The sequence below is a fragment of the Styela clava genome, chromosome 1, assembly GCF_964204865.1.
Source record: "Styela clava chromosome 1, kaStyClav1.hap1.2, whole genome shotgun sequence".
NCBI lineage: Eukaryota > Metazoa > Chordata > Ascidiacea > Stolidobranchia > Styelidae > Styela > Styela clava.
The window spans coordinates 6,911,925-6,935,785 of record NC_135250.1 but is presented as its reverse complement, the minus strand read 5'-3'; the positions used below and the strand labels follow the sequence as shown (position 1 = coordinate 6,935,785).

Genomic DNA, 23,861 nt, shown 5'->3' with positions numbered 1-23,861 from the left:
TACGCCTTAATTATCTTTTTCGATTTCGCTCGGAAAAATACAGAAATTCTTCAGTCCATAAATGCCCAATTTGTACTGCTTTTGGTGACGAATATTATTCTTAAACAAGTAAGTGCCAAAGTTCAAAAAACCTAACCTATTAAACTAACTTATTCTCAAAATACAATCTTTATACTACTAGACATATGTACCGAACGTGAATGCATAGAGAAAGATAGTGACAGAGCTGATTAATAAATACACTTTCTTACATTGCAGAGATGCAGGACTCCTATGAGCATCCGTTCAGTTGCTTTACAGATAATTAGCATTATTTATTATGCTTGCAGTGTGGCGGAGAAGGTCGGTATTGATTTCAACTAAATACGTTCCTGCTTTAATACAAACAAATATCAGTTTAACATTGTATTCTTAAATACTGTACACTCACCAAGCCTTGTACAGAAAGTTTAGTTAAAACACTCGGATTTTAATTATTGAGAAGATATTTCGATTTGCAATTTTCTCACATTAAATCTATAGAATTGTTCGTTCGTTATCATCTGCCAAGAGTAGGGATGTTTACCAACTCTTGACCGCAGGAAAATAGTTTCTAGACATCGACACAGAAATAAATAAGAAACTCGACCCTCTTGAAAACATGACATTGCATTCTTTTAAAAATTGTATGTCAAAAACCACGTTCCCATTTCTGAAATCAAATCTTAGAATTTGGTTTAAAAAAGGAAGCGGGTTAGCTTTCCCGGTAACTTGGGAGCTTCCACGGTCACTTAGGAAATCAATTACTTTGTATTGATAGCGTAATGTGAAAAGACTTTCAATTCTTACTTTTCAGGTCCGAGGTATATATGGGCTCTCAGTCGTAATCCACATCTCACTGGAGAAGATATTCTACGCCTGCACAACAAGCTTGTAACAATCGGAGGTGGCTGGAACGCTGTTCCCTTGTTTTCATCCGACTGTCGTAAATTGAGCATGCCAGAAACATATTCTACGCCTGCACAACAAGCTTGTAACAATCGGAGGTGGCTGGAACGCTGTTCCCTTGTTTTCATCCGACTGTCGTAAATTGAGCATGCCAGAAACAAATGCTCATTAAAATGCTAATGTCTACATATTTGTCAACCAAGCGTGTTTATATTTACATATTAACAACGTATTATTTATATTATATATAATCGATGTTATACCATGCTGAACATATCGAAAATGTAACCCAGTAATCGCATAACTTATTTGAAAATGTAAATTATAAAATAAGTTTGTTATAACTAATGACATCGCCTGTAACTTTAGGACGGCAGAATAAAATTTCCAGAACATTTAACAGTAAAATTTAATAATTATAGTCAGATTTTGACTTTTCATTTAAAAAAAAGTCGTAGAGATTATGTTCGAAGCTAATCGCCTCATCCGGCAAATCGCAGTCCAAGTATCAGGCCAGACATTAACTTTAGATCAGACATATTACGCTACAGCAACAACGCATCCGAGTCAGACATCGGATTATTCATCAGTGACTTTTAAATGTGAATCTTCTGTTGAAATTCGCAACTCACGTACGCTGCGCTTGTCCTATCTTGTTTAGCTGACTCGGTTGTACAGATATTTTTCAAAATGGATGCTTGGGTATAAATTGGCTTGTTTCTGTTCAAGCCATAACGAAATTTAATAATGATCTGTGTTTCTTTGTCGGAAAGGAATTCCTAGAACTAGGAAATGAACTATAATACAGGTCAACGCATTCGGTTACTGAACCAACGTTTCCCATTCGTTCCGTTTAGACGAGGGGCGTGCAACCTTTTTAACAGGAGGGTCAGATGCAATTAAACTGGGTGAAACTACGAACCGCACTTTTATATAAGCTTCCTAGTAGTTTCACGAACATAACATTTGGTTAATGATCTCATGATATGCGTTATTTGCTCGGCACAAGCTAGCCGTGCAGCCTTCTTTTGTGAATTCGTCAAGTCTCGCGCCCCACTTTAAAATTAACTAGCCAGCAAAAAGCTACAAATATAAGATAGTACGGTGAAAGTATATATGTTTTATTCAAAAAACACGTTGGAAATACGTGGATGGAACGTAAATATCCAAAATAGGAAAAAGTAAATATCCGGTATAAGGCGGACAAGATCAAATATCTTCACTTTTAATTAGCTTCACGCCCCTCTCAAAAAATTGTCTACACGCGCCCCGCCGTTCGAGAATCACAGTGTTAGGGCATTGTGACGTCATAAGCACAAATAATAATTTTGATCGAGATATAGCCTTTGCAACGCAAATGTATTGGAATTACTCGCACCTACCAGATTAAACTCAGTTAAAAACATATTCCCCCGGGTGTGCACGTTGCACACTTCCGGTTTGAACAATAACTTCTTGACTATTTTTGGTAGACCTGATAAAACGTACCCAGATTTATCAAATGTTTTCTGAGTTAATAATTGTTTACGGGAGAAAAATTGATGCACTGTTATGAACATAGCCTATATATCATTAATGTTCTATAGATTGCCTTTCGAATATCGGGTATGATTATGGTGAGTATATTGTTACCATGAACTGACTTTTCTGTTTCTCATCCTTGGCGTGGATATGCAATATACCTTTTATAAACTAATCCTAATGCTCGACTCAAGGAAAGGTGTAAATGGGACTTTTGAGCTAGAACTCACATTTGACATGATTTTTCCTATGTAGAGGAACAATGTTAATTAGCAGAGTCATACCCTTTCATGAATATCACAATGAAGCTTCAATCACAAAATTCGACTCACGTTTCGGTTTGTGAAAAATCTTACACAAAATGAATTTATGTTCCAAAACATTTTATGCATTTTCTTCATCTTCAATAATTATTGTTATACTTAATCACGAGTGTCCCTGTTAGATACCCAGCAGTGTATTGCGCGGTTCACACAAAAATGCCATTTTTTGCGTTATTTTCGATATTTTGTTCGTGCAAAGTGTATTTTCAGAAGGGTGAAAAAATGACCTACTGATTACTTTGACAACAATTCATTATTCCCTTTTCAGAATTTCTGGGAGTTAAATGAGGCAGGTTTAATTGCTTTGGAAGGTAAATTCTCATTCCTACATAATAACTTTATATACAGGGTGTTGAAAAGGAAAGAGTAACCAAAATCAAGATGAAATTCTACTTAAAACAGTTAACGACTGACACCTTTTAACAGTATTGAATTACGGTGAAATGCCATTTATACATTTCACGACTGACGCTTTTTGACAGTTACTTTTTTTAACGTTGCCATGACGAAAAATTTTACCCTAATCTTGCGTAACTTTTTCAACGACCTGTATGATAATTAATCATAACTAACAAACATAACTTGAAATGAATATAACAGTAACAAACAAAATTGCTGTTTCAAGTGGAATGATCGAATGAACTTCTATGTATGAAAGGTATTGACAATCTTAGGTCAAATAAATGCCAAAATTGCACTGCCTTTGTTGATAAATATTGCTGCAAAATAAAATTGTGCAAAAACCCCAATGTTAAACTCCTAATAAACGTTGTCTTACATTACAATCTTTGTACAACACGTGGTTGTCGAACGTGAATGCATAGAGGAAGATAGTGACGGAGCTGATCAATAAATACACTTTCTTGCAAAACAGAGATTCGGTAGTTTTATGAACATCCGACGAGTTGCTTCAAAGATTATGAACATTATTTTTTGTGCTTGCAGTGTGGAGGAGAAGGTCAATATTGTTTTTCGCTAAACGCTTTCTGTCTGCAATGCAATCCGACCCTTGACCCCAAGACAATACTTCCTAGATATTGGCAAAGAAACAAACATGGAACTGGAAACTTTAAGAAACATTTATCGTATTACACTTTTTTCAAAATAGTAAGTTGTAAATCACGCTCCCCATTGGTGAAATCGAAACTGACAATTTCATGATCAGTTGGACACTGAGATTAGAGAAGGAAGCAGGTTTGATTCCGTAGTTACTTGGGAAAGGCAGCAGTTGTTGCCATATTCAATCAAGAGATATGATTAACGTCGATCATTCTGAATTGGCAATGTAACATCATATATGCTTTTCAGATCCAAAATACTTATGGTTCACAGTCGTAATCCACATCCCAATGCAGAAGATATTCTACGAGTGCACAACAAGCTTGTTACTATGGGTGGTGGCTGGAGCGCAGTTCCCGTGTACTTATCAGGCTGTCGTAAATTTAGCATGCCAGAAACCATTGCTTATAATGTCATTTTCTAAATTTTTTGACCTGGTATACCAGACATCAACAAGAGCGCAACCAAGAAAGGCGTACACCGGATGTTACATCAGTTTAAATGCAGATCTTTTGTTGAAACTTTCAAGAATGACTCACATTCTAAGTAGCATTTGAGGAAAGCGCATTCAAATACTGCTATTTGCCGAGATTTTCAATTTACTGTTATTCCCACTGGACATATTTTATCATTTCGTTTACGACAATCGAACAAGTAATGATGATTTTGTCAAGCAGTTTTATCATTTTGATCGTCTGTTTATTGTCCAACCCGGCAGTTGGAAAACCAGGATATCGTCATGAAAACGAAAATTGCGCGCTACCTGTGTTTGATGAAGTCAATTATAATATGGTAAGCATTAATAAAAATTATTGAATTGAGTTGAAAGAACAAATGTTTGACGATAAAATGAGTTTAATTTCACCACCAGCTGTATCATTTCAATTTTCCAGCTTCTGTAGAAATCTTGTATCAATATATTCCAGCTTCCTGATTCATGGTATCAAATTCTGAACACCAATGATCCAGTTGAATACGGAACGCCATGTTATGCATTCAAATATTTCAAAGAAACTGTCGACGGAATTTTTGCTGAAATCCAGGGTATTTCGTCAGCGGAAAAGTAAAAAAATTCAATATACATAGATAATTTATTATAAAATGATTACCTATACCAGGGGTAGCCAACCTGCTTTTGACCCCGATCTACTAAAATCTTCAAAATGGATCGCACACACGCATACAAAAAATTTCACCGCTGCCAATAAGAAGGCTTTGTGAGTACATTGTTAATAAAATCGACAAATAATTCGTATTTTTTATGTACCATTTAAAAGTAGTTGATTGGGGTATTCAATTGTACCCGGATTAAATGTTTCATTATTTATTTAAGATTCATTTAAATCATACAATTCAGATGAAGGACGTAAATAATTTTTCGTTGAATGTGTTGAAAATTCTTTAAGAAACTTTGCCGAGGATTCATGTATTATCCAATTTTACATAACTATACTCAAACTGCAGTATCTAATTTACAATTTCCTTTAAACGCGATTCTTTGCTTGTTTAGAATTAGAACAAATTGGGCATTTCGATGCCACCGCTACCATTGCGAAAAAAATTTATTACACTACTTTTGGAGTGAGACAATACCTTTCGCATACTGCGGAAATTATTGTAGGATCGTTTGTCAGTCAAGACACGCGATATTCGGCACTTCGTTTTTGAACCTCGGCAGCGGAAAAATTTGCATTTGTTACGTAATAATATGCTTTATCGGCTTGCCCAGACTAAAATACTGTACCTTCCTTTGTATATTGTATTTTGCGCATGTAAGTAAAGTACTGTATTCTTCTTGTTAACTGATTCGGGGCAATTTGTAGGGTATTTCAGTAAAATTCACTCAACATCAGAGGCGATCTACTGCTCGAGTCGTGATCGACGATTTGTTGGCCACCCCTGACCTATGCCAATCGATTTTGATTTGTACTGTCAAATACATGTAGGTAATAACTAGTGCTATCCCCTAGCTAAGGTATGGAGTGATATCGTGCGATCCAATGTGTGGTAATGCCAGAAATACTTAATAAGCCCGATCCCAAATAGTCCATCCAACATTTGTTGCTTTGAATTTATTGCATTATCGCAGTAATGAACATCGATGAGTCAGTTTATTACAATATGTACACACAATTTAATCTATTTAGTTGACTTACTCCAAATTTAACTTAATGCAACCAAATTTCAACTAAATAAATAAAAACAACATGAAAAATACAATTTGCAAAATAATAAATTCCAAAATCTAAATGACGGAGGTGCGAACACTAAAACCACAGAAAGAAGAGAGTGACGTGTCGGAGAATTTACGGGTGCCAGATTATCGGTCAGAATATACAGCCAAGTTGGTTCAATATAATATATATTTGGGACTCATCATGTATGAACCACGGGAGTAATACGTGGAATTAATTATTAGAATCAAAATTTGGATAAGAAATTAGTTCATTTAACCGAACATGAATTTACTGTGCTTATAAAATTAAACAATAACCGCAAGACTGGCACGACTATTAAAAAACGCTTTTCTAGGCAGTGAAAATCGTAAAATTTCCACATTATGTTCGGTCCGCGTTTAGAAACATATCGTCACTAATTGAGGGCGGGATTTGCCTGATTATCCATTACCCTAATTAAATTGCCGTGTTAACATTATACACAAGATTTAAAACGCGACTTTTACCGGGTTGTGAGAATGTATATAATTTAATTAATCTAAAGTATATTCAATCAATTTTTATCGTGCTGAAATTAATTTTACTCTGAGATTTTACGGCAGATTTATGGATTTTTCGAATAGTTTTATCTCAAAAATAATCGGAGTGGCGACATTTCGATTGATACGGATCAAAACAATATATAATCTGGCAGTTTACCACACATTTTATTTTTATGTCCGCGGATTGCCATCGCATATTAGAGTGGAGATAATTTTTTTTGTCGACGCAACCGCAGGTTAAATTGAAAACAATTAAATTAATAAAACAAGACATTTTAAATATGCCCGTATCGGTCACGAATCAATAACTTTGCACAACAGAAAAATATATATTCGTTGTTATATTATTCGTTCTAAAAGTCGGCTCTTTTAACAGGTGGAGTAATCGCGGCGATGAATATGTATTTTTAATTTACTGCTAAACTTTATATGTATATTCATTGTATGAAATGAAGTTGTACTTTGCAGGATTTTATATCAGTTATTAGGATTTTTCTAACGGCGATAACGGCAAGATTGCAAAAATACGTATTAAAATTGAATACATCAGGCAGTTTATCTCGTACATTTAGGCCACAGATCGCCGTGGACCAAATAGTAATGTTTTTATTTTGACGTAAGAAGAAGCAACCGCGAGTTACGTTGGACACATTGAATTAATATATAAAGGTATTTTAGAATCTCGTAGTTGTCATGGATTAAATAATCTACGTGATAGGATGATCATTATACGCTGAAAAGACGGCTCTTTTAACGAGCGCGGAATCGCGGTGGATGTTACAGGCGGCAATGGGAATTTCCGAATTTAAAAATCCTGGCTGCGCGCCTGGCAGTGGTGGTCATCGATAACTTATTGCTAATTTCATACTTAACAATATTCTAAACATAATAATCACAAACTATCAATTACTTTATATACATATACTGTTGGTTTGTGGCTTTACTCTGATATTTGTATTGAATCTTATTTCCTATTTTACTTTGTTTTATAAACTAAAACAAAAATTTGTTATTTTCGATTTTAGAATGTATTCGGAATTCCAGATTCGAAAACATTATTTTAGAATATATTCGGAATAGTTTAGTATTTGGAAATGGCCATTCCTGAAAGAAAGTTACAAATGAAAGTTTCAGCTTTTTGTGTAAGGGCTTACGAGTAACATGATTTTTCTATGCAGAGGTACAATGTCAATCAACGAAGTCATACCATTCCGTTGGTACCACAATGGAACTTCAATCATAAGATTTGACACAAGTTTCGGTACGTAAAAGAATTGTACTTATGGTATTTAATATTTGAAATATTTCAACTTTTCTACAAAGGATCATTTTTTGCAGAATATTTGTGGCTAAATTGGGCAAAACACAAAGGAGCAGGTGAACATGCTTTCGAAGGTGAATTATTATGATAACTTTTATTTTCACTGTAATTCACATTGCAAAAAATGTTCTAGATCAAAAATCAATAAAATCAGATGTAATCAGAAAACAGTTTAGCAAAAAGCAAATATATATACAATAGGGCGATCATAACAAAAACATGTAACTGAAAATGAATATATTAATGGATTTTTTTTTAATATAATAATGAATTTTTATTTATCTTTCACAATGAGTTGTATACGCTTCAATTTTTTCCCCGAATTAGCTGCATGGGGAAGATGCTTTTGGTGATAAATATATATAACTTTTAAACAAGATAGTGCCAAAGTTTAAAAAAATTTGTGTTGAACTCTTAATGAACAAACGTATTCTTAGAATGTAATCTTTATACTATATATCTGTGCCGAACTGGAATGCATAGAGGAAGATAGCGTCAATGCTGATCCATAAAAACCTTTCTTGCATTGCAGAGATTCACTACTTTAACGAGCATCCGATGAGTTGCTTCACAGATTATGAGCATTATTTCATGTGCTTGCAGTGTGGTGAAGAAGGTCAGTATTGGTTTCAGCTAAACCATTTCCCGCTGTAATACAATCAAATATTATTATAATATCATACTATTATATAGGTCCATTAAGATTTTAATTATTGGGAAGATATTTCGATTTGCAATCGCCTTATATAAAATAGACTACCGGAATTATCGTTCGTTATCATCTGTCAATAGTATGGATGATTTGTCGACCCTTGACCCCACGAAAATATTTTTTATAGACATTGACACACAAATAGACATATAATTCGAACCTCCGGGAAACATTTATCATCTTGTTCTCTTTTCAAAATAGTAAGATAAAAATCACGTTTTCCGTTGGTGAAATCGGAACTGACAATTTCATGATCGCTTTGATTGAATATTAAATCAGGTTTGCTTCAATGGCCACATAGGAAATGCAGCTCTTGGGGCAATTTTTTTTAATCAAAAGATTTCATTGATCTAGATCATTCTGCATTGACACAATGTAACATCATAAATTCTTTCCAATTCACTCTTTTCAGGTCCAAAGTATATATGGGTTCACAGTCGTAATCCACATCCCACTGCAGAAGACATTCTACGAGTACACAAAAAGCTTGTTACAATCGGTGGTGGCTGGAGCGCAGTTCCCCTGTACTCATCCGACTGTCATAAATTTAGCATGCCTGAAACAATTGCTTACTAAACTGTTAATGTCTAATATTTGTTAACGAAGTGTATTTGTATTTACATAATATAAATATTTTTTCCGTTATATGTAATTGGACACGTCAGTGTACATAACAATCGTTTCAATATTATGTTGTTGTTCTTGTCATGATGATGTCATGATGAAATCGCTTTTCTCTTCGAATACTGGACCAATTGATTTGAAATTTTCAGTGGTTCAAAGTTGATGTTTTTTTTACCAGAAGTCTTCTACTTTTACTGATTTCAAAATTTTTTTGGACTTCAAGAGATTTGTTTTTTATGTGTCAGAATATAAAATAGCGACACCTTGTGACGTGTCCATATATTAGAGCACAGCTCTGAAGTTATTGATGTTATGCAATGTTAACGTAACCGATTCATCGTTTATTTGAAAATATATGTTTTTATTTCACATAATTCCAATATGAAAAAAAAAATCTATTTGGTATACCTATCGAGGCCATTTAATGAAGCGTCCGTAATTGATCATTTTAACTGTGTAGTTAGTAACACTATCTTTTCAACAATCTTTTGTCAGAAAATAAGATAAACGCTCATACAGCGAAATAAAATTACTATAACGTTGAGCTATAATACAATAATAGTCACCTTTTGCCTTTAATTGATGAATTTAAATAGTAACTATGTATTTTCATACGTCCATTGTTGAAAGCAGTTTCACTTTAGGCCGATAAATAAAAATTACTATAACATTTAACAATTATAGTCATCTTTTTCGTTTGCGAAAAACTTAAGTCGTGGGAACTATGTCTGAAGTTGGATTCAGCTACACGTCTCATACGCTCAATCGTAGACTGTGTAGTGGGCCAGACTCTGACTTTGGTTCTGAGATATCGGGCGACAGCAAAAGCGAAATCGAGGCGGACACTGGATCAGTTTGAATGCGGTTCATTTGGTGAAACTCCAGAGATCACCTTATCTGAACTGTTGTTGTTGGGCTGGTTTTACGTTCATTGCACCATCACATCTACATGACTTTCCGTCAGGCTTGTCTAGTCTTTTTTGTCCGACTCGACGGAAGAGATGTGTATGCGACAAGTCTGTGAACCCGGATTTAGGAAAGTTTAAGCAACCAAGTACTACAAAATGAATATAGACTTATAAGGAAACAATATTACAGCGCAAGCAATATTATCTCATATTATCGTCAATTAGAATTATTTCGGATTCTTTATAACCTCGGTTGAATATTTTAAGCGGTAATTTCTGACTAAAGCGCGGCCTATTTCACTAATATTAGTTCACATAAATTTTACATAACAAATAAATGTCTCACTCGGTGAATTTGTTGTCGCATTGAACGTGAACGGTGGAGATACCTTGCATTTAGGACCACTTCATCCGACTATTTCCACATCTGCATTCTAGGGATTCATCAGTATATCAAACGCTGCCATAAAAACAATGCATTATATAGCTACCACAGCCTACACTATGGCATTTATCAAAGCCAGTCTCCACAGGTAAGCTGCTCAAGGCAGAGCAATCACATTTCGGAAATAAATTTTCACAAGTGGTACATCTAGCAACATCATTTTCACCACTATTTCACCAACACCATTACAGCATGGTGTAAGTGGCATAGCTGTGTCACAGTCATTGCATTTAACATTTCTATTTTGTATTTGCTCTTCACTTGCAGCAAAGTATCCGTTTTCTGTGCAGCATTGTTTAATACCTTCGTACCTAATTTCACAGTCGTAGCAAATAGCCTCTTTAGCGTTGTCGTCCATTATTTCAAGTTGTTCTTCACATACAATACATCTTGGTATATCAATGTTTACTATATCGAGTTTTGGTCTAACATTTGCCAAATGTTTTTTTCTGATCAGGCGATCTGCATCTATTGACTTCAGATTGTTCATCGACCTCCATTGGTGTATTTGAAGGAATCAATTCACAATCGTTCGACCTAACCTTTTCATTGGCACCAGGTCCGTCAGTAGCTGGCATATAGTCTGCTCAAGTAACAACACTTGGTGTACTAATATTATCATTGTTGTGTTTGTCATGCTCGACTGCATTTTCATCATTGTTATCAGTGGTTAGTATTTCCATTTGTGTTTTATCATTTTTTCTCATCAATGTTTGTTCATCAGGGAACCTGTCTTGCTTTTTCAAAGGGTTTAATAATATTTTTTGCTTTGGGCACTCGAATTTAAAATGTCCGACTCCATTACATTTCATGCATGTTTGTTGCTGCCCGCGATATTTAACAGATATCATGCACCCTTCTACATAGATGAAACTTGGTATGGTATGTTGCTGCATTTGGCTTGTAGGCACTGACACATACATCCACCTATTCAAAATACCATCTTCATCTTTTGCCTCCTGAATGTCAGAATCTAGATGTTTTACAAATTCTAACAAAGCTGAACGAGATTGCTGTTTCTTAATATGCCCTGGAATTCATGATATATTCACTGTTGTATTTCCTTCAACATATAAAAACCATTTGAATCCAACTATATTCTGCTGTTTCAGGTATTTATCGAGTGATAGTATCTCTGCTCTAGTGCAGCATGTGACATCGACTGTATGGTAAGGTCTCACGGCTATACTACCAATTTGATTAGTTGTAACACCTTTAAGTACAATACTTTTCGCTGTCGCTTGCAGTTCTTTTTCCAACACATCCGGATGATTTCTTTCAAACTCCATTTGTAAACAATGAGGTGTGGGTATGACCATGTTGACAGCTTTCCTCCTCTCTCGAGCAATCGGAACTTTCTCCGCCACTCCATGTTTCACCGCTGTAGAATAAGAATTCATATTATAGGTACTTCATAGGCTTAATATACAGCGAACCTCTTGCAGCACTCTGCTCCGCTTCTATATGTCCGGTTTCACGGCCTCGCTTGTGTTATATATAGACTATATGGTTTTATGTACGTTGCGCTACCACGTGTATGGTGCCCCATCGTTGTCACGCGTAAAATTGAAAAAAAAAAATAAAAAACTTGAAATAAAAGTAAAATAAAAAAATAGTTGTAAAAAACATAAAAAAAATTAAAAAAAAAATTAAAAAAAAAAGCAAAAAAAAAATTAAAAAAAAAAAATTAAAAATAAAAACGAAAATAAAATAAAACGGAAGAAAAAAAAAAATTTGAAAAAAAAACGTGAATAAAAAAAAATAAAAAGGTTGACAACGATCGGCCGCCTCGTGGCCCATCGTTGTCACGCGTTTTTATTTTAAGAAAATTTGCTTCTGCTTGGGACCAACGTTGTCATGCATAATCCTACGCGCACAATCGGTGTTCCCTGGGTTTCTAACTCACTACTGATTTTCTTGAGCAATATTCAATAAATTCAGAACGAAAATGTTCTATAAATTCTCCATGCTACAAGTTCAACTGGAAGTAATATATTTATAATAATGAGAAGAAATTGACGAAAGAATAATTCTCTCTCTCTGTATAAGAGAATATAGAATTGAGTACGAAAATTCGGGTAACTTGTTTTTACGTGTAGGAGGTAATTGAACTGGAGAATGCTGCTCAACTGCTCAGTTGTCCGGACACTCTTGCGATACCGGTACCGCCTGATCGTACCTGTACCCATGCAATCACTCATGAAACGAATGGGAGATACGGAAGTCTAGCTAGTAGAATATAGTGAATCGAGTGATGAATTGAGCGCAGCCAGTTACAGGCGTACGTAATATTAATTACCAGCATGGTGCCGGTTATTGTAATTGTCATGGAGGTGCGGTACCGGTAACCTACGGTACGCTACCGGTACAGCCAATGGCTCGTCAAATCGGGTACGATCAGACGGTATCGGTATCGCAGTGTCGGAGTGTCCGGACAACTGAGCACTTAAGCAGCATTCTCCAATTCAATTACCTTCTACACGTAAAAACAAATTTCTCGAATTTTCGTATTCAATTCTATATTCTCCTATTCATTATTATAAATATATATATTACTTCTAGTTAAACTTGTATCATGGAAAATTTATAGAACATTTTCATATTAAATTTATTGAATATTGCTTAAGAAAATCTGTAATGAGTTAGAAACCCAGGGAACACCGTTTGTGCGCGTAGGATTATGCATGACAACGTTGGTCCCAAGCCGAAGCAAATTTTCTTTTTATTCACGTTTTTTTTTTTTTTTTTTCAATTTTATTTTTGCTTTTTTCTATGCCGTTTTAATTTAATTTTCGTTTTTATTTTTAATTTTTTTTTGCATTTTCTTTTTTTTTATTTTTATTTTAATTTTTTTTTATGTTTTTTCACAACTATTTTTTTATTTTACTTTTATTTCAAGTTTTTTTTTATTTTTTTCTTCAATTTTACGCGTGACAACGATGGGCCACCATACACGTGGTTTGCCTAATCTTTTTCGGCTGACTCGCTCGGTTGCGCATATAGGCGTGCGACGATGAGACCGCGCGCCTCATTTGTGGAAATTTCTGGCGTTTAAACAGACAAATACTATGAAATGAATGACGTTTTAGGAAACATCAATATAGAATTAGCAATATTACCTCATACTGTCGCCAATGGGAATTATTTTGGATACTTCTTAACCTAAATGTAATTTATTTTCATTTTTATAGATAGAATATAAATTTCACATAATAAATAAATGTATTATTCGTTAAATTTGACACCGAATTGAAGATGGTGACGTTACTTTGAAATTGGGGTTCTTATACGAAGTTAGGCACATTGAAGGTAGTGATTTTCGTGCATATATTTTAGGTTTATTCGAGACCATATCTTTGAGCATCGCTCCTTGTTCGGGATTTTCTTTGCCTGAATTGACAAGAATGATCTTATTGACAAACAGAAAATCTCGTAACGTCTGCATTTCGATATTGCATAGACTGAACATGCAGTGGAAACGTGTGCAGTGCATTATATGTTAAGTAGCACGTGAAGAAAACGTAGGGAAGTATACTCCCTTCAGCTGACATTTTCGATTTAATATTGCTCTATCTAGACATACTTTCTCATTTCGTTTAAGACCAATGATGTTCTCAAGTAGTGTCTCCATTTTGATCGTTTGCTTGTTGTTCAACCCGGCAGTTGGAAAACCAAGATACCGCCGTGAAAACGAAAATTGCGCATTGCCTGTATTTGATGAAGTCAATTATAATATGGTAAGCATTAGGGAAAATTATTGAATTGAGTTAAAAGAAGAATTGCTTAGAAAGAAAAATTGCCTAGCGATTGAAGGAATTTAATTTCGCTGTATCATTTGATCTGGCAGATTCTTCTGTGAAAATCTTATATCACTCTATTCTAGCTTTCTGATTCATGGTATCAAATTCTGAACACCAAGGATCAAGTTGAACGCGGTGTGCCATGTAATGCATTCAGATATTTTAAAGAAACTCCCCACGGAATTTTTGCTGAATTCCAGGAAATTTCATCGGCGGATAAGTAAAGAATTTTGATATACATAGATAATTTATTATAAAATGGTTACCTACTAATCGATTTCTGTGAGCACTGTTCTGAAGTCTTCGGGATAATAGGAGTCAAATTAGCCCAATCGGATCCCCGATGAAATATTGCTGGGAGGGGTATACGATATAACACTGGTAAATAAATGTTTCAAGACTGACATAAAGAAAGTTAGAAATGGAATTTTCAGTTTTCTGATTGAGGGCTTACGTTTAACATGATTTTTGCAACGCAGAGGTACAATGTCACTAAGCGGAGTCATACCATTCCGTTGGTATCAGAATGGAACTTCAATCACAAGATTTGACACAAGTTTTGGCACGTAAATATTTGTACTTATTAAATTTATATTTAAAGTATTCTAAACTTCTATAACAAATGATATTTTTTGTAGAATTTTTGTGGTTGAATTTTGCAAATCTTAACGGAGCAAGTGAACATGCTTTGGAAGGTAAATTCTTATAACTTTTATTTTCGTTATATTTCACATTGCTAAAAATTGATCAAGGCAGATGCACTCGAGAAACAACCACGTAGCAAATATATATAATGAGGCAATTATAGCAAAAACATGTATCTCAAAATGAATATATATAAGAAAGACTTTTTTTCCAAATCTTTTTCCTGCTTCAAGTGGTATGAATTTGTCAATTTTTCTTTCACAAGAAGTTGTATATATACGGTCTAGTTATCTTTTTTGGATTGACTCGGAAATTTACAGACATTCTTCCGATCGTAAATGCCTAACGCTGCTTTTGGTGATAAATATTACTTTTAAACAAGATAGTGCCAAATGTAAACAAAATGTTGAACTCCTAATTAACAAACAATCTTTGTACTAGGTATCTGTGACGTACGTGAATGCACAGAGGAAGATAGTGACAGAGCTAATCAAATAAATACTTTCATGTTTTACAGAGATTCATTACATTAACGAACATCCTATGAGTTGCTTAACAGATTATGAGCATTATCTCATGTGCTTGCAGTGTGGTGGAGAAGGTCAGTATTGATTTCAGCAAAACACTCTCAGCTGCAATACAATTGTTCGTTATCATCTGTCAATATTATGGATGTTTTGCCGACCCTCGACCCCACGAAAATATTCTCGATGAACATTGACATAGAAATAGACATATAATTTGAACCCCCGGTGAACATTCATCATATTGTACTCTTTTTAGAATAGTGAGGTAAAAATCACGTTTTCCATTGAAGAAATTGAAACTAAAAATTTCATGATCGCTTTGATTTGGGAAAGGCATTAATTGTTGCCATTTTAAATATTAATTTTATTATTGTCGATCATTCTGCATTGACAATGTACCATCATAAATACTTTTCAATTCTCTTTTTTCAGGTCCAAAGTATATATGGGTTCACAGTCGTAATCCACATCCCATTGCAGAAGACATTCTACGAGTTCACAACAAGCTTGTTACAATCGGTGGTGGATGGAGCGCAGTTCTCTTGTTCTTATCCGACTGTCGTAAATTTAGCATGCCAGAAACAATTGCTTACTAATAATGTCTACATATTTTTTAACCAAGTTTATTTGTGTTTACCAAATATGAATATTTTATCTATTATATGTAAATATTGCCATACAATGTTAACGCAACCGAGTGATCGTTTATTTGAAATTATATATTTCAATTTTACATATTTTTGACATGGAAAACCTATTTGTTACAACTAACCATGTAACGAATCGTCGGTAATTGGTGAATTTGGACAGTAACAGTATTTGGTGATCCTTTCCTAAATCCTTAGTTTAAAAAAGTTTAACTTTAGGCCAAGAAATAAAAATTACTAGAACATTTAACATCTTTTATTTTTTCATTTGCAAAAAACTCAAGTCGTGGGAACTCAGGTACACGTCTCATAGGGTAATCGTAGGCTATATAGCAGGCCAGACTTCAACAAGAGAACTATGCTCATATTTGTGGACACGGAGGGAAAAGCGAAATATTTTATCACTAATTCCACGAAAATCATATACGGTAATTTATTGGTACCTGTATCACGGTACTGGAACTGGGTCCTGTGACGATGATCCATTCTTCATAATTCAGTTTCAACGTGAATTGAAATACCAACTAATTCGAAGCACTTCTGTATTATCAGATACCGCAGTCTACCAAACCATATAAAAAATTCCCAAAATCATGTGAAGTAACTTACCAGTACGGTAGTACCTGTATCGGGGTACAAGGACTGTTGTAGCTTTTTTTTCGTGACGTCATTTCACACAAAAGCAAATACCATACAGCTCACAGAAATATTTGGAATAAATAAAAGTAATGGCCTTCTAGCGAAAAATTCAATCTTTAACAACTGAACATTTCAAAGTAATTGGTCCAGAAGTCAAAAAGAGAAAAGCGATATTTTCGATTTACGATATGAGGGAAAATACCAAGAGCAACAACAACATAATATTAAAACGATCCATAGGTCCAATACATATCCAGAAAGAGAGCAATGCTCAAATATATGTGCACAAAAGCCAAAACGAAGTAGAATCCCATCTTCCACAGTACCGGTAGTCTGACAATCAAATCACTGAGATCGGATCACGGAACCACGGCACGCAATTTTTGAACTTGATGACGCCACCACACAAATGTTTGAAGTGAAAAATGAATCCAATAGAGGACACGAAATTGTTGAAATAAATAAAAGCAATATCTCTTCCAAGCGACAAATACAATATTTACTCACTAAAAAATTTCAAAGCAATTGGTACAGTAGTTGAAGAGAGAAGCGTTTGTCATTATAAAACAATTATTATACGAGATTCTCAGATATATGGACACGAAAGCAGAAACGAAAGGGTACAAGTACAAGTATGCAATTTGACACAGTAGGCCGCCGGTACCGCAGTCTTCACAACTAACGTAAACCGCCACAAGTTGCGTTCCATTCCATGTCCAAATATACAATATTATATCTATTATATGTAATTAATGATATACAATGTTAAACCTATCGAAAAATAACCCAATTATCGTGATAAATTTTAACAGGGCAGGAACAATATCTTTTCATAAATATTGTTAAGAGAAAGGTCAACTTTAGGACACCAGATTGAAATTAATATAACCTTCAACAATACTAATTAACGTCATCTTTTGTCTTTTCATTAGCGAAACACGCAAGTTGTTGGGACCCTGGATGAAGTGTGTTACGGTTCATCGTAGACTAGGTAGCCGCGAGACATTGACTTTCGTGAAGAGATTTCAGGCGATAGTAATAGCGCAACCGAGGCAGATACCGGACACTGCATCGCTTCACATGTAGATCTTCCGATGAAACTCGCAAGAATAAATTCCTAAAATTTTTATTTTCCCATGTATATTTATTAATATATAAAACATAGTTGATCAGTACATCTACAACATTATTAATCACTAATCATAGAAAATACACAATCACAATTCATCATATAAAACCATCAATTATTGTGCATTCATCCTGAAATGTTTCTTTATTTTGCCATTTTTATATGCAATGAACCGTTCAATTTCCTTCACTTCATACAGATATCAGGTAAAAACCTTGAACAGCGATTTCTTTTTCTGTATTTTACAACGATATAGATAAAACCGGCAGCAAAAAGTAAACAATTACAAAATTTGTTATAAAAATTACAAACATATCCCAACATGCAATGTCTCCTTGAAAAGTTAAAATTAATCCCATTTTTGAATATGTCCACATGTTCAGAGATTCCCAAAACTTTTCATAGAGAAAGTGGCTAGTAGTTTCAACATTAGAATGACAGAAATCACATAACTCTGATGAAACAAGTTTAAATTTATGCAATCTATCGTTTAGTACTATGGCACCATGGGACGTCTTCACATGAAAGATTGCAATTTAGTTTCAATAGTACAATAAAAGGCATCCATATGCAATTTATTCCAATTAAAATCACTCTCTGAAAAAACAGATTGGATCATGTTTTTCTTGATTTATCAGGAGATATAAATTTGATCAAGTTCAACTTTTCATAGATACTTTTATTTACTTTTTCTGATTCGCTTGTTTCAGAAATAAAATGAGATACTTTCTGTTCAGGGTCACTTAATACACTAAAACCAATACAGTTTCCAATATTGCATAACCAATAATCAAGTAAAACTCCAGTGACGCGATAATAATATACATACTTTTCATCACTATATTGCATGCTATATTTTCAGTCAACTCTCTATGAGTAAACAAATTACCTACATTTGCTAATTTTCTTTCTGCATTTATACCATGATCATACCAAGATTTTATAAAAAAATTCTTTTCTGGAATAAGAAATACTTTTGTTGTATCATATAGGTTGATAAAAAATTTGACATTTTCCAATCGAAGAGCACATTTTTACAGAAATACCAGTTTTTAAACATTTCGCCTATGGATGTTAATTAAAGGTAAATGCTTCATACCATATGAATTTGAAAACAATTTTTCTTCAAGCATTGCACTGGGTTAACTTCCCTATTCAAGAGTGTTTGAATGTATTTCATTTTCTGGTCAACAATAAAAAAAATTATATCTATCATATCAATACCTCCTTTTTCTTTGGGGACAATCAATGTATTTCGTTTGATCCGCTTCCAAGTTGAACCCCATAAAATGCATATATGGTTATATTCAATTCAGTTAAGAAACTTCAGGAATATCAGTTGGTAAAACTGTTTCATGGTATAATATCTGGGGTAGAATGAAAGACTTAATAAAGCAAACCCTTCCCAAAAAACTCAAATTTTTTGTTTTCTACACCTGGAGTAGATTTTTGACTTTGTCTCTTTTGTTTGACAGAATAACACCCAATATTTTTATTTCACTGTTCTAATTCAAATCACAATCACTACTAATCGGAGAGGTTTCAATATTAGTGCCAATATACATTGCTTGGAATTTTGCTATATTGATTCTGCACCCAGATATAGTCCCAAAAATATTTGAAGTCTGAAAAAAAGCATGAATACTAAGTTTTGATTCATTGGTTATCACAGTCACATCATCAGCGAGCATAAAAAATTTTATACAAATACCCCTCCATTGTATGAATGCAATTTTTGGGTTTTGCCTGACCATGTTTGCATTTATTTCGATTACTAGTATAAATGTGAGACAGCTGAAAGAATCACCTTGCCTTAAGCCTCCATGAATTACAAAATCATTTGAAATATGATCATTCCTTGTGACACAACACTTGATATCATTGTAAAGAATTTTAAACCTATTTTATGAATTTAATATCAAATCCAAATACATGTAGAAATTTGGACAAGAAATCCCATTTCACACTATCATACGCTTTTTGTATATCCAGAAAAATTAAAGCCCCAGGCAATGATTCAGCAACAGTTAGTTCAATTATATCACAGATCAGTCGAATATTATCCCCTATATTCTTCCCTTTAATAATTCCAGTTTGATCAAGATCAACAATTTTGTTGATTACATTACTCATTTGGTTTGTTAATGTTTTACTCAATATTTCATAATCCACGTTCAATAAAGTTATTGGGCGGTAATTGCTTATATAATGTTCGGTTTGCGCTTTCTTGGGAAGAAGGTTTATAAATCCCCTTCTCTGTGTTTTGCTCAAAGTCCCTTCACAAAATGAATAAAAATTCCCAATATTGTTGTTGTTGGTTGGTTTCACGTACGTTGCGCCACCACGTGTCATGTCAGGCTCGTGCAATCTTTTTGGCTTACTCGGTCGGTCGTCGCTTGCACAGATATGCATGCGACGACAAGTCCACAAGTCTCATTTCTAGCGTTTTAAGTTGAGCAGACAAATACCATAAAGTAAATGGCATTTTAGAAAACATCAAGCAATATCATTGCATATTGTCGCCGATAGGAGTTATTTCGGATGCATTCTAACCGCAGATGAAAAGCGACATTACTGAAGTAAAATGCGACTTTTTTTCACTTATTTTAAATTTTAAAGATAGAATATAAATTTTAAACAAAAGTATCATTTGGTAAATTTGAAATTGCGTTGAAGATGATGGAGTTATCCTTTGAAATAAGGGCCTTCATAGAAAGTTAGGCACTTCGAAGGTAGTGATTTGTCTGTATATATTTTCGAGTCCAATAGGCATCGCTTCTTATTTTGCCGTGACTTTGTTTTTGCCTGAATTGACACGAATGATGTCCTTAACAAACAAAGAATCTCGTAACGTCTGCATTGTGGTATTGAATGATCTGAAATTGCAGTGGAAACGAGCGTAATATGTTTTGCATTTCAAGTAGCATGTGAGAAAAACGCAGCGAACAACTTTGTCGTAACTTTGTCGGCATTTGCGATTTGATATTGTTTTATCTGGGCATATGCAATCGTTTCGTTAAAGACAGTCGGACGAGTAACAATGATCTTTTCAAGTTTTGTCTCCATTTTGATCGTTTGCTTGTTGTTCAACCCGGCAGATGGAAAACCAGGATATCGTTGTGAAAACGAAAATTGCGCATTGCCCGTGTTTGATGAAGTCAATTATAATATGGTAAAAGTATGAATGAAAATTGTTGAGCTGAGTTGAAAGAAAAATTACTTGACAAAATGCGCCACCAGCTGTATCATTTCAATTTTCCAGCTTTTCTGTAAAAATCTTGTATCATTATATTCCAGCTTCCTGATTCTTGGTACCATATTCTGAACACCAATGATCCAGTTGAACAACACGTCCCATGTTATGCTATCAAATATTTTAAAGATACTTCCGACGGGACTTTTGCAGAATTTCAAGATATTTCATCAGTAGAAAAGTAAAGAAGAATTTTAATGCATTTGTGGATGATTTGAGAGCATATTGTTAAATTGGTTGGTTTATTCAGAACTTTGGTATCACAGTAGTCAAATGTATGGCGCTGGTAGCTACTTTATTTTTGTCCTGCACCCGGTTACTGCAATAAAGTTTCTCCAAACCACCAGGATTATAACCATCTTTCTTTGATGGAAACATGTCTGATAGTATATTGGATTTTCTAGACTTTGGCAATCACATTGAGATCTGATGTGCTAATGGTGGAATTGATATTGTTATACAAAATAACTTTCAAAAAATAAAATTAAAAAATCCGCCTCAAGGATTTTCAGTTAACCGAGTGAAAACTTAGGATTGATATAATTTTTTTTCTTGATATGCAGAGATGCAATGTCACTCAACGGAGTCATACCAATTCATTGGTATCACAATGGAACTTCAATCACAAGATACGACACAAGTTTTGGTTAGAAATAAGTTTTTACTCATTAAATTTATGTTATAAAGTATAAACATTGATAATATGTAAATTTTTATGTTATTTCAGAATTTTTGTGGTTGAATGAGGCAAAACACAACGGGGCAGGTTCAAATGCCTTAAAAAGTAAACTTTTATGATGACTTTGACTATTATTTGCATTGTTAGGAAATATTATATCCAATACAATTATGTAGCGATATATATAACACGACAATCGAAACTAATACTGTATCTCAAAATGTATTTATTTTCCGGCTCCTAAGTGCCATGAATCATTATTTATATTTTCGTGAAGATGTTTAGGCCTTCATTATCTTTTTTGAATCGGCTCGGAAAGATCTCTACATTCTTTAGTTTGTAAATACAAAAATTGCATTTCCTGTCTTATTATTAATTGCTCCAAAACAAGTGAGTGCCAAAGTCCGAAAAAGCGTCAAAGGTGAATATTTATGTTAAACTTATCTTTTACAACAACCTTTATATCGGACGTCTGTGCTGAACGTGAATGCATAGAGGAAAATAGTGTCAGAGCTTATCAATATTTATATTTTTATGTATTGCAGAAATTCAGTATTTCTCCGAGCATCCGATGAGTTGCTTCACAGATTATGAGCATTATTTCATGTGCTTGAAGTGTGGTGGAGAAGGTAAGTATGGATTTTGGCTTGACACTTCTCTGCTTTAATTTATACTCCCATTTTTATACCATGACTAAAAACTGAAGAATAATCATTAGAACCACAAAAACGAATAAACGTTCAAAATCGCGCTTGATAATTCGTTGAAGTGAAAATAGTGTCTGAATGACTGTTTAAAAATGCCACTCGTAACATCAGTCCTGCTTTTTTGCCGATTGGACATTGTCACAAAAATGAATATACAACTTGCATCTGGAGGAAACATTCATTGCACTCTTTTCTAAATAGTTAGTTGAAAACAACGTTCTTCGAGGGCAAAATCAAAATTTCATAATCTCTTTCAAACTGCGCTCATAAGAAGGAACCTGGTTTGTTTCCATGGTCACTAGGGGAGGGCGGCGATTGTTGCAACAAGTTTCTAAACAAGTGATTTTATTAACACCGATTTCTTGTATTGACATGGTAACATGAAAACTAATTTGCAATTCTTTTTAGGTCAAAGATACATATGGGTTACAAGTCGTAATCCTCATCCCACTGCAGAAGATATTCTACGAGTGCACAACAAGCTAGTTACAGTCGGTGGTGGCTGGAGCGCAGTTCCCCTGTACTTATCAGGCTGTCGTAAATTTAGCATGCCAGAAACCATTGCTTACTAAAATGTTAATGTCGAAATATCAGTTTATTATCAAGTTAAATATCAACTTATTATCAAATTTATTTGTAATAAGTTTTAGGCAATACTTAATTGCACAATATTATACAGTATCTATTACAAGTAATTAATGTTATACAATGCTGAATATATCGAAAAGTAACCCAGTAATCGTGATAAATTTGAATAGAGAAATTATAATGTCTTTTCATGAATTTTTTGTTGAAAAAAGATTAACTTTAGGACACCGGATTGAAATTAATATAACCTTCAACAATAATAATTAAGGTCATCTTTTGTCTTTTCATTAGCAAAACACGTAAGTTGTTGGAACCATGTATGAAGTGTGTTCCAGCTATAGACGCATACGGTTAATTGTAGATTAAGTAACCGAAAGAGGGACATTGACTTTCGTTAAGACATTTCAGGCGACAGCAATAGCGCAACCGAGGCAGATACCGGATCTTCCGATGAAACTCGCAGGAATAAACTCACAAAATTGTTGTTGTTGGCTGGTTTCACGTACGTTGCGCCACTACGTGTAATGTCAGGCTTGTGCAATCTTTTTGGCTTACTCGGTCGGTGGCACAGATATGCATGCGACAACAAGTACACATGTCTTATTTGTGGAAGTTTCTAGCGTTTTAAGTTAGGCAGGCAAATACCATAAAGAAAATGACATTTTAGAAAACATCAAGCAATATCATT

The 23,861-nt window shown here is 34.2% G+C and overlaps 4 protein-coding genes across 7 annotated transcripts in view; 3 read left to right on the top strand and 1 right to left on the bottom strand.

Annotated features, from left to right (window-relative positions):
- Nucleotides 1–23,324, top strand: part of LOC144411651 (uncharacterized) — a 30,133-nt gene extending 6,809 nt beyond the window's left edge. Inside the window, exons 1-6 of one of the 2 annotated variants that reach the window (XM_078117544.1) lie at nt 20,955–21,118; nt 21,244–21,380; nt 21,763–21,845; nt 21,927–21,983; nt 22,424–22,507; nt 22,994–23,324. In XM_078117544.1, the coding sequence (XP_077973670.1) occupies nt 20,987–21,118; nt 21,244–21,380; nt 21,763–21,845; nt 21,927–21,983; nt 22,424–22,507; nt 22,994–23,157 (657 nt within the window). In that variant the 5' untranslated portion in view covers nt 20,955–20,986 and the 3' untranslated portion in view covers nt 23,158–23,324. Of the gene's footprint in view, nt 1–20,954; nt 21,119–21,243; nt 21,381–21,762; nt 21,846–21,926; nt 21,984–22,423; nt 22,508–22,993 lie in introns of those variants that run through there. The other variant, XM_078117543.1, reaches the window with a different exon arrangement.
- Nucleotides 1–23,861, bottom strand: part of LOC144428882 (uncharacterized) — a 44,660-nt gene that overhangs the window by 6,369 nt on the left and 14,430 nt on the right. The gene's annotated exons all lie outside the window — the stretch shown is intronic.
- LOC120348340 (uncharacterized) lies at nt 4,270–9,201 on the top strand. The gene is made up of 6 exons (XM_039418458.2): nt 4,270–4,622; nt 4,757–4,893; nt 7,728–7,810; nt 7,888–7,944; nt 8,403–8,486; nt 8,995–9,201. The coding sequence occupies exons 1-6, from the start codon at nt 4,488–4,490 to the stop codon at nt 9,156–9,158; spliced, it is 660 nt and encodes a 219-aa protein (XP_039274392.2). The 5' UTR covers nt 4,270–4,487; the 3' UTR covers nt 9,159–9,201.
- Nucleotides 13,749–16,389, top strand: LOC120348338 (uncharacterized). 3 transcript variants are annotated; one of them, XM_078110135.1, is made up of 7 exons: nt 13,749–13,868; nt 14,161–14,296; nt 14,443–14,579; nt 14,839–14,925; nt 14,998–15,054; nt 15,522–15,605; nt 15,964–16,389. In XM_078110135.1, exons 4-7 carry the CDS (start codon nt 14,886–14,888, stop codon nt 16,125–16,127), a joined length of 345 nt encoding a protein of 114 aa, XP_077966261.1. In that variant the 5' UTR covers nt 13,749–13,868; nt 14,161–14,296; nt 14,443–14,579; nt 14,839–14,885; the 3' UTR covers nt 16,128–16,389. The 3 variants fall into 3 exon arrangements, with proteins under 3 accessions (XP_077966261.1, XP_077966260.1, XP_077966262.1); XM_078110134.1 differs by lacking the exon at nt 13,749–13,868 and having other exon boundaries at nt 14,022–14,296; XM_078110136.1 differs by lacking the exons at nt 13,749–13,868; nt 14,161–14,296; nt 14,443–14,579 and having other exon boundaries at nt 14,688–14,925.

What these genes read in the sequence shown, in the direction of transcription:
- LOC120348338 (XM_078110135.1), top strand. Translation starts at nt 14,886, where the DNA reads ATGGAACTTCAATCACAAGATTTGACACAAGTTTTGGCAC. An exon ending in TTTGACACAAGTTTTGGCAC is followed by an intron (nt 14,926 to 14,997) that starts GTAAATATTTGT and finishes TATTTTTTGTAG; the next exon opens with AATTTTTGTGGTTGAATTTT. An exon ending in CTTGCAGTGTGGTGGAGAAG is followed by an intron (nt 15,606 to 15,963) that starts GTCAGTATTGAT and finishes CTCTTTTTTCAG; the next exon opens with GTCCAAAGTATATATGGGTT.
- LOC120348340 (XM_039418458.2), top strand. Translation starts at nt 4,488, where the DNA reads ATGATGATTTTGTCAAGCAGTTTTATCATTTTGATCGTCTGTTTATTG. An exon ending in ATGAAGTCAATTATAATATG is followed by an intron (nt 4,623 to 4,756) that starts GTAAGCATTAAT and finishes AATATATTCCAG; the next exon opens with CTTCCTGATTCATGGTATCA. An exon ending in AAGATTTGACACAAGTTTCG is followed by an intron (nt 7,811 to 7,887) that starts GTACGTAAAAGA and finishes CATTTTTTGCAG; the next exon opens with AATATTTGTGGCTAAATTGG.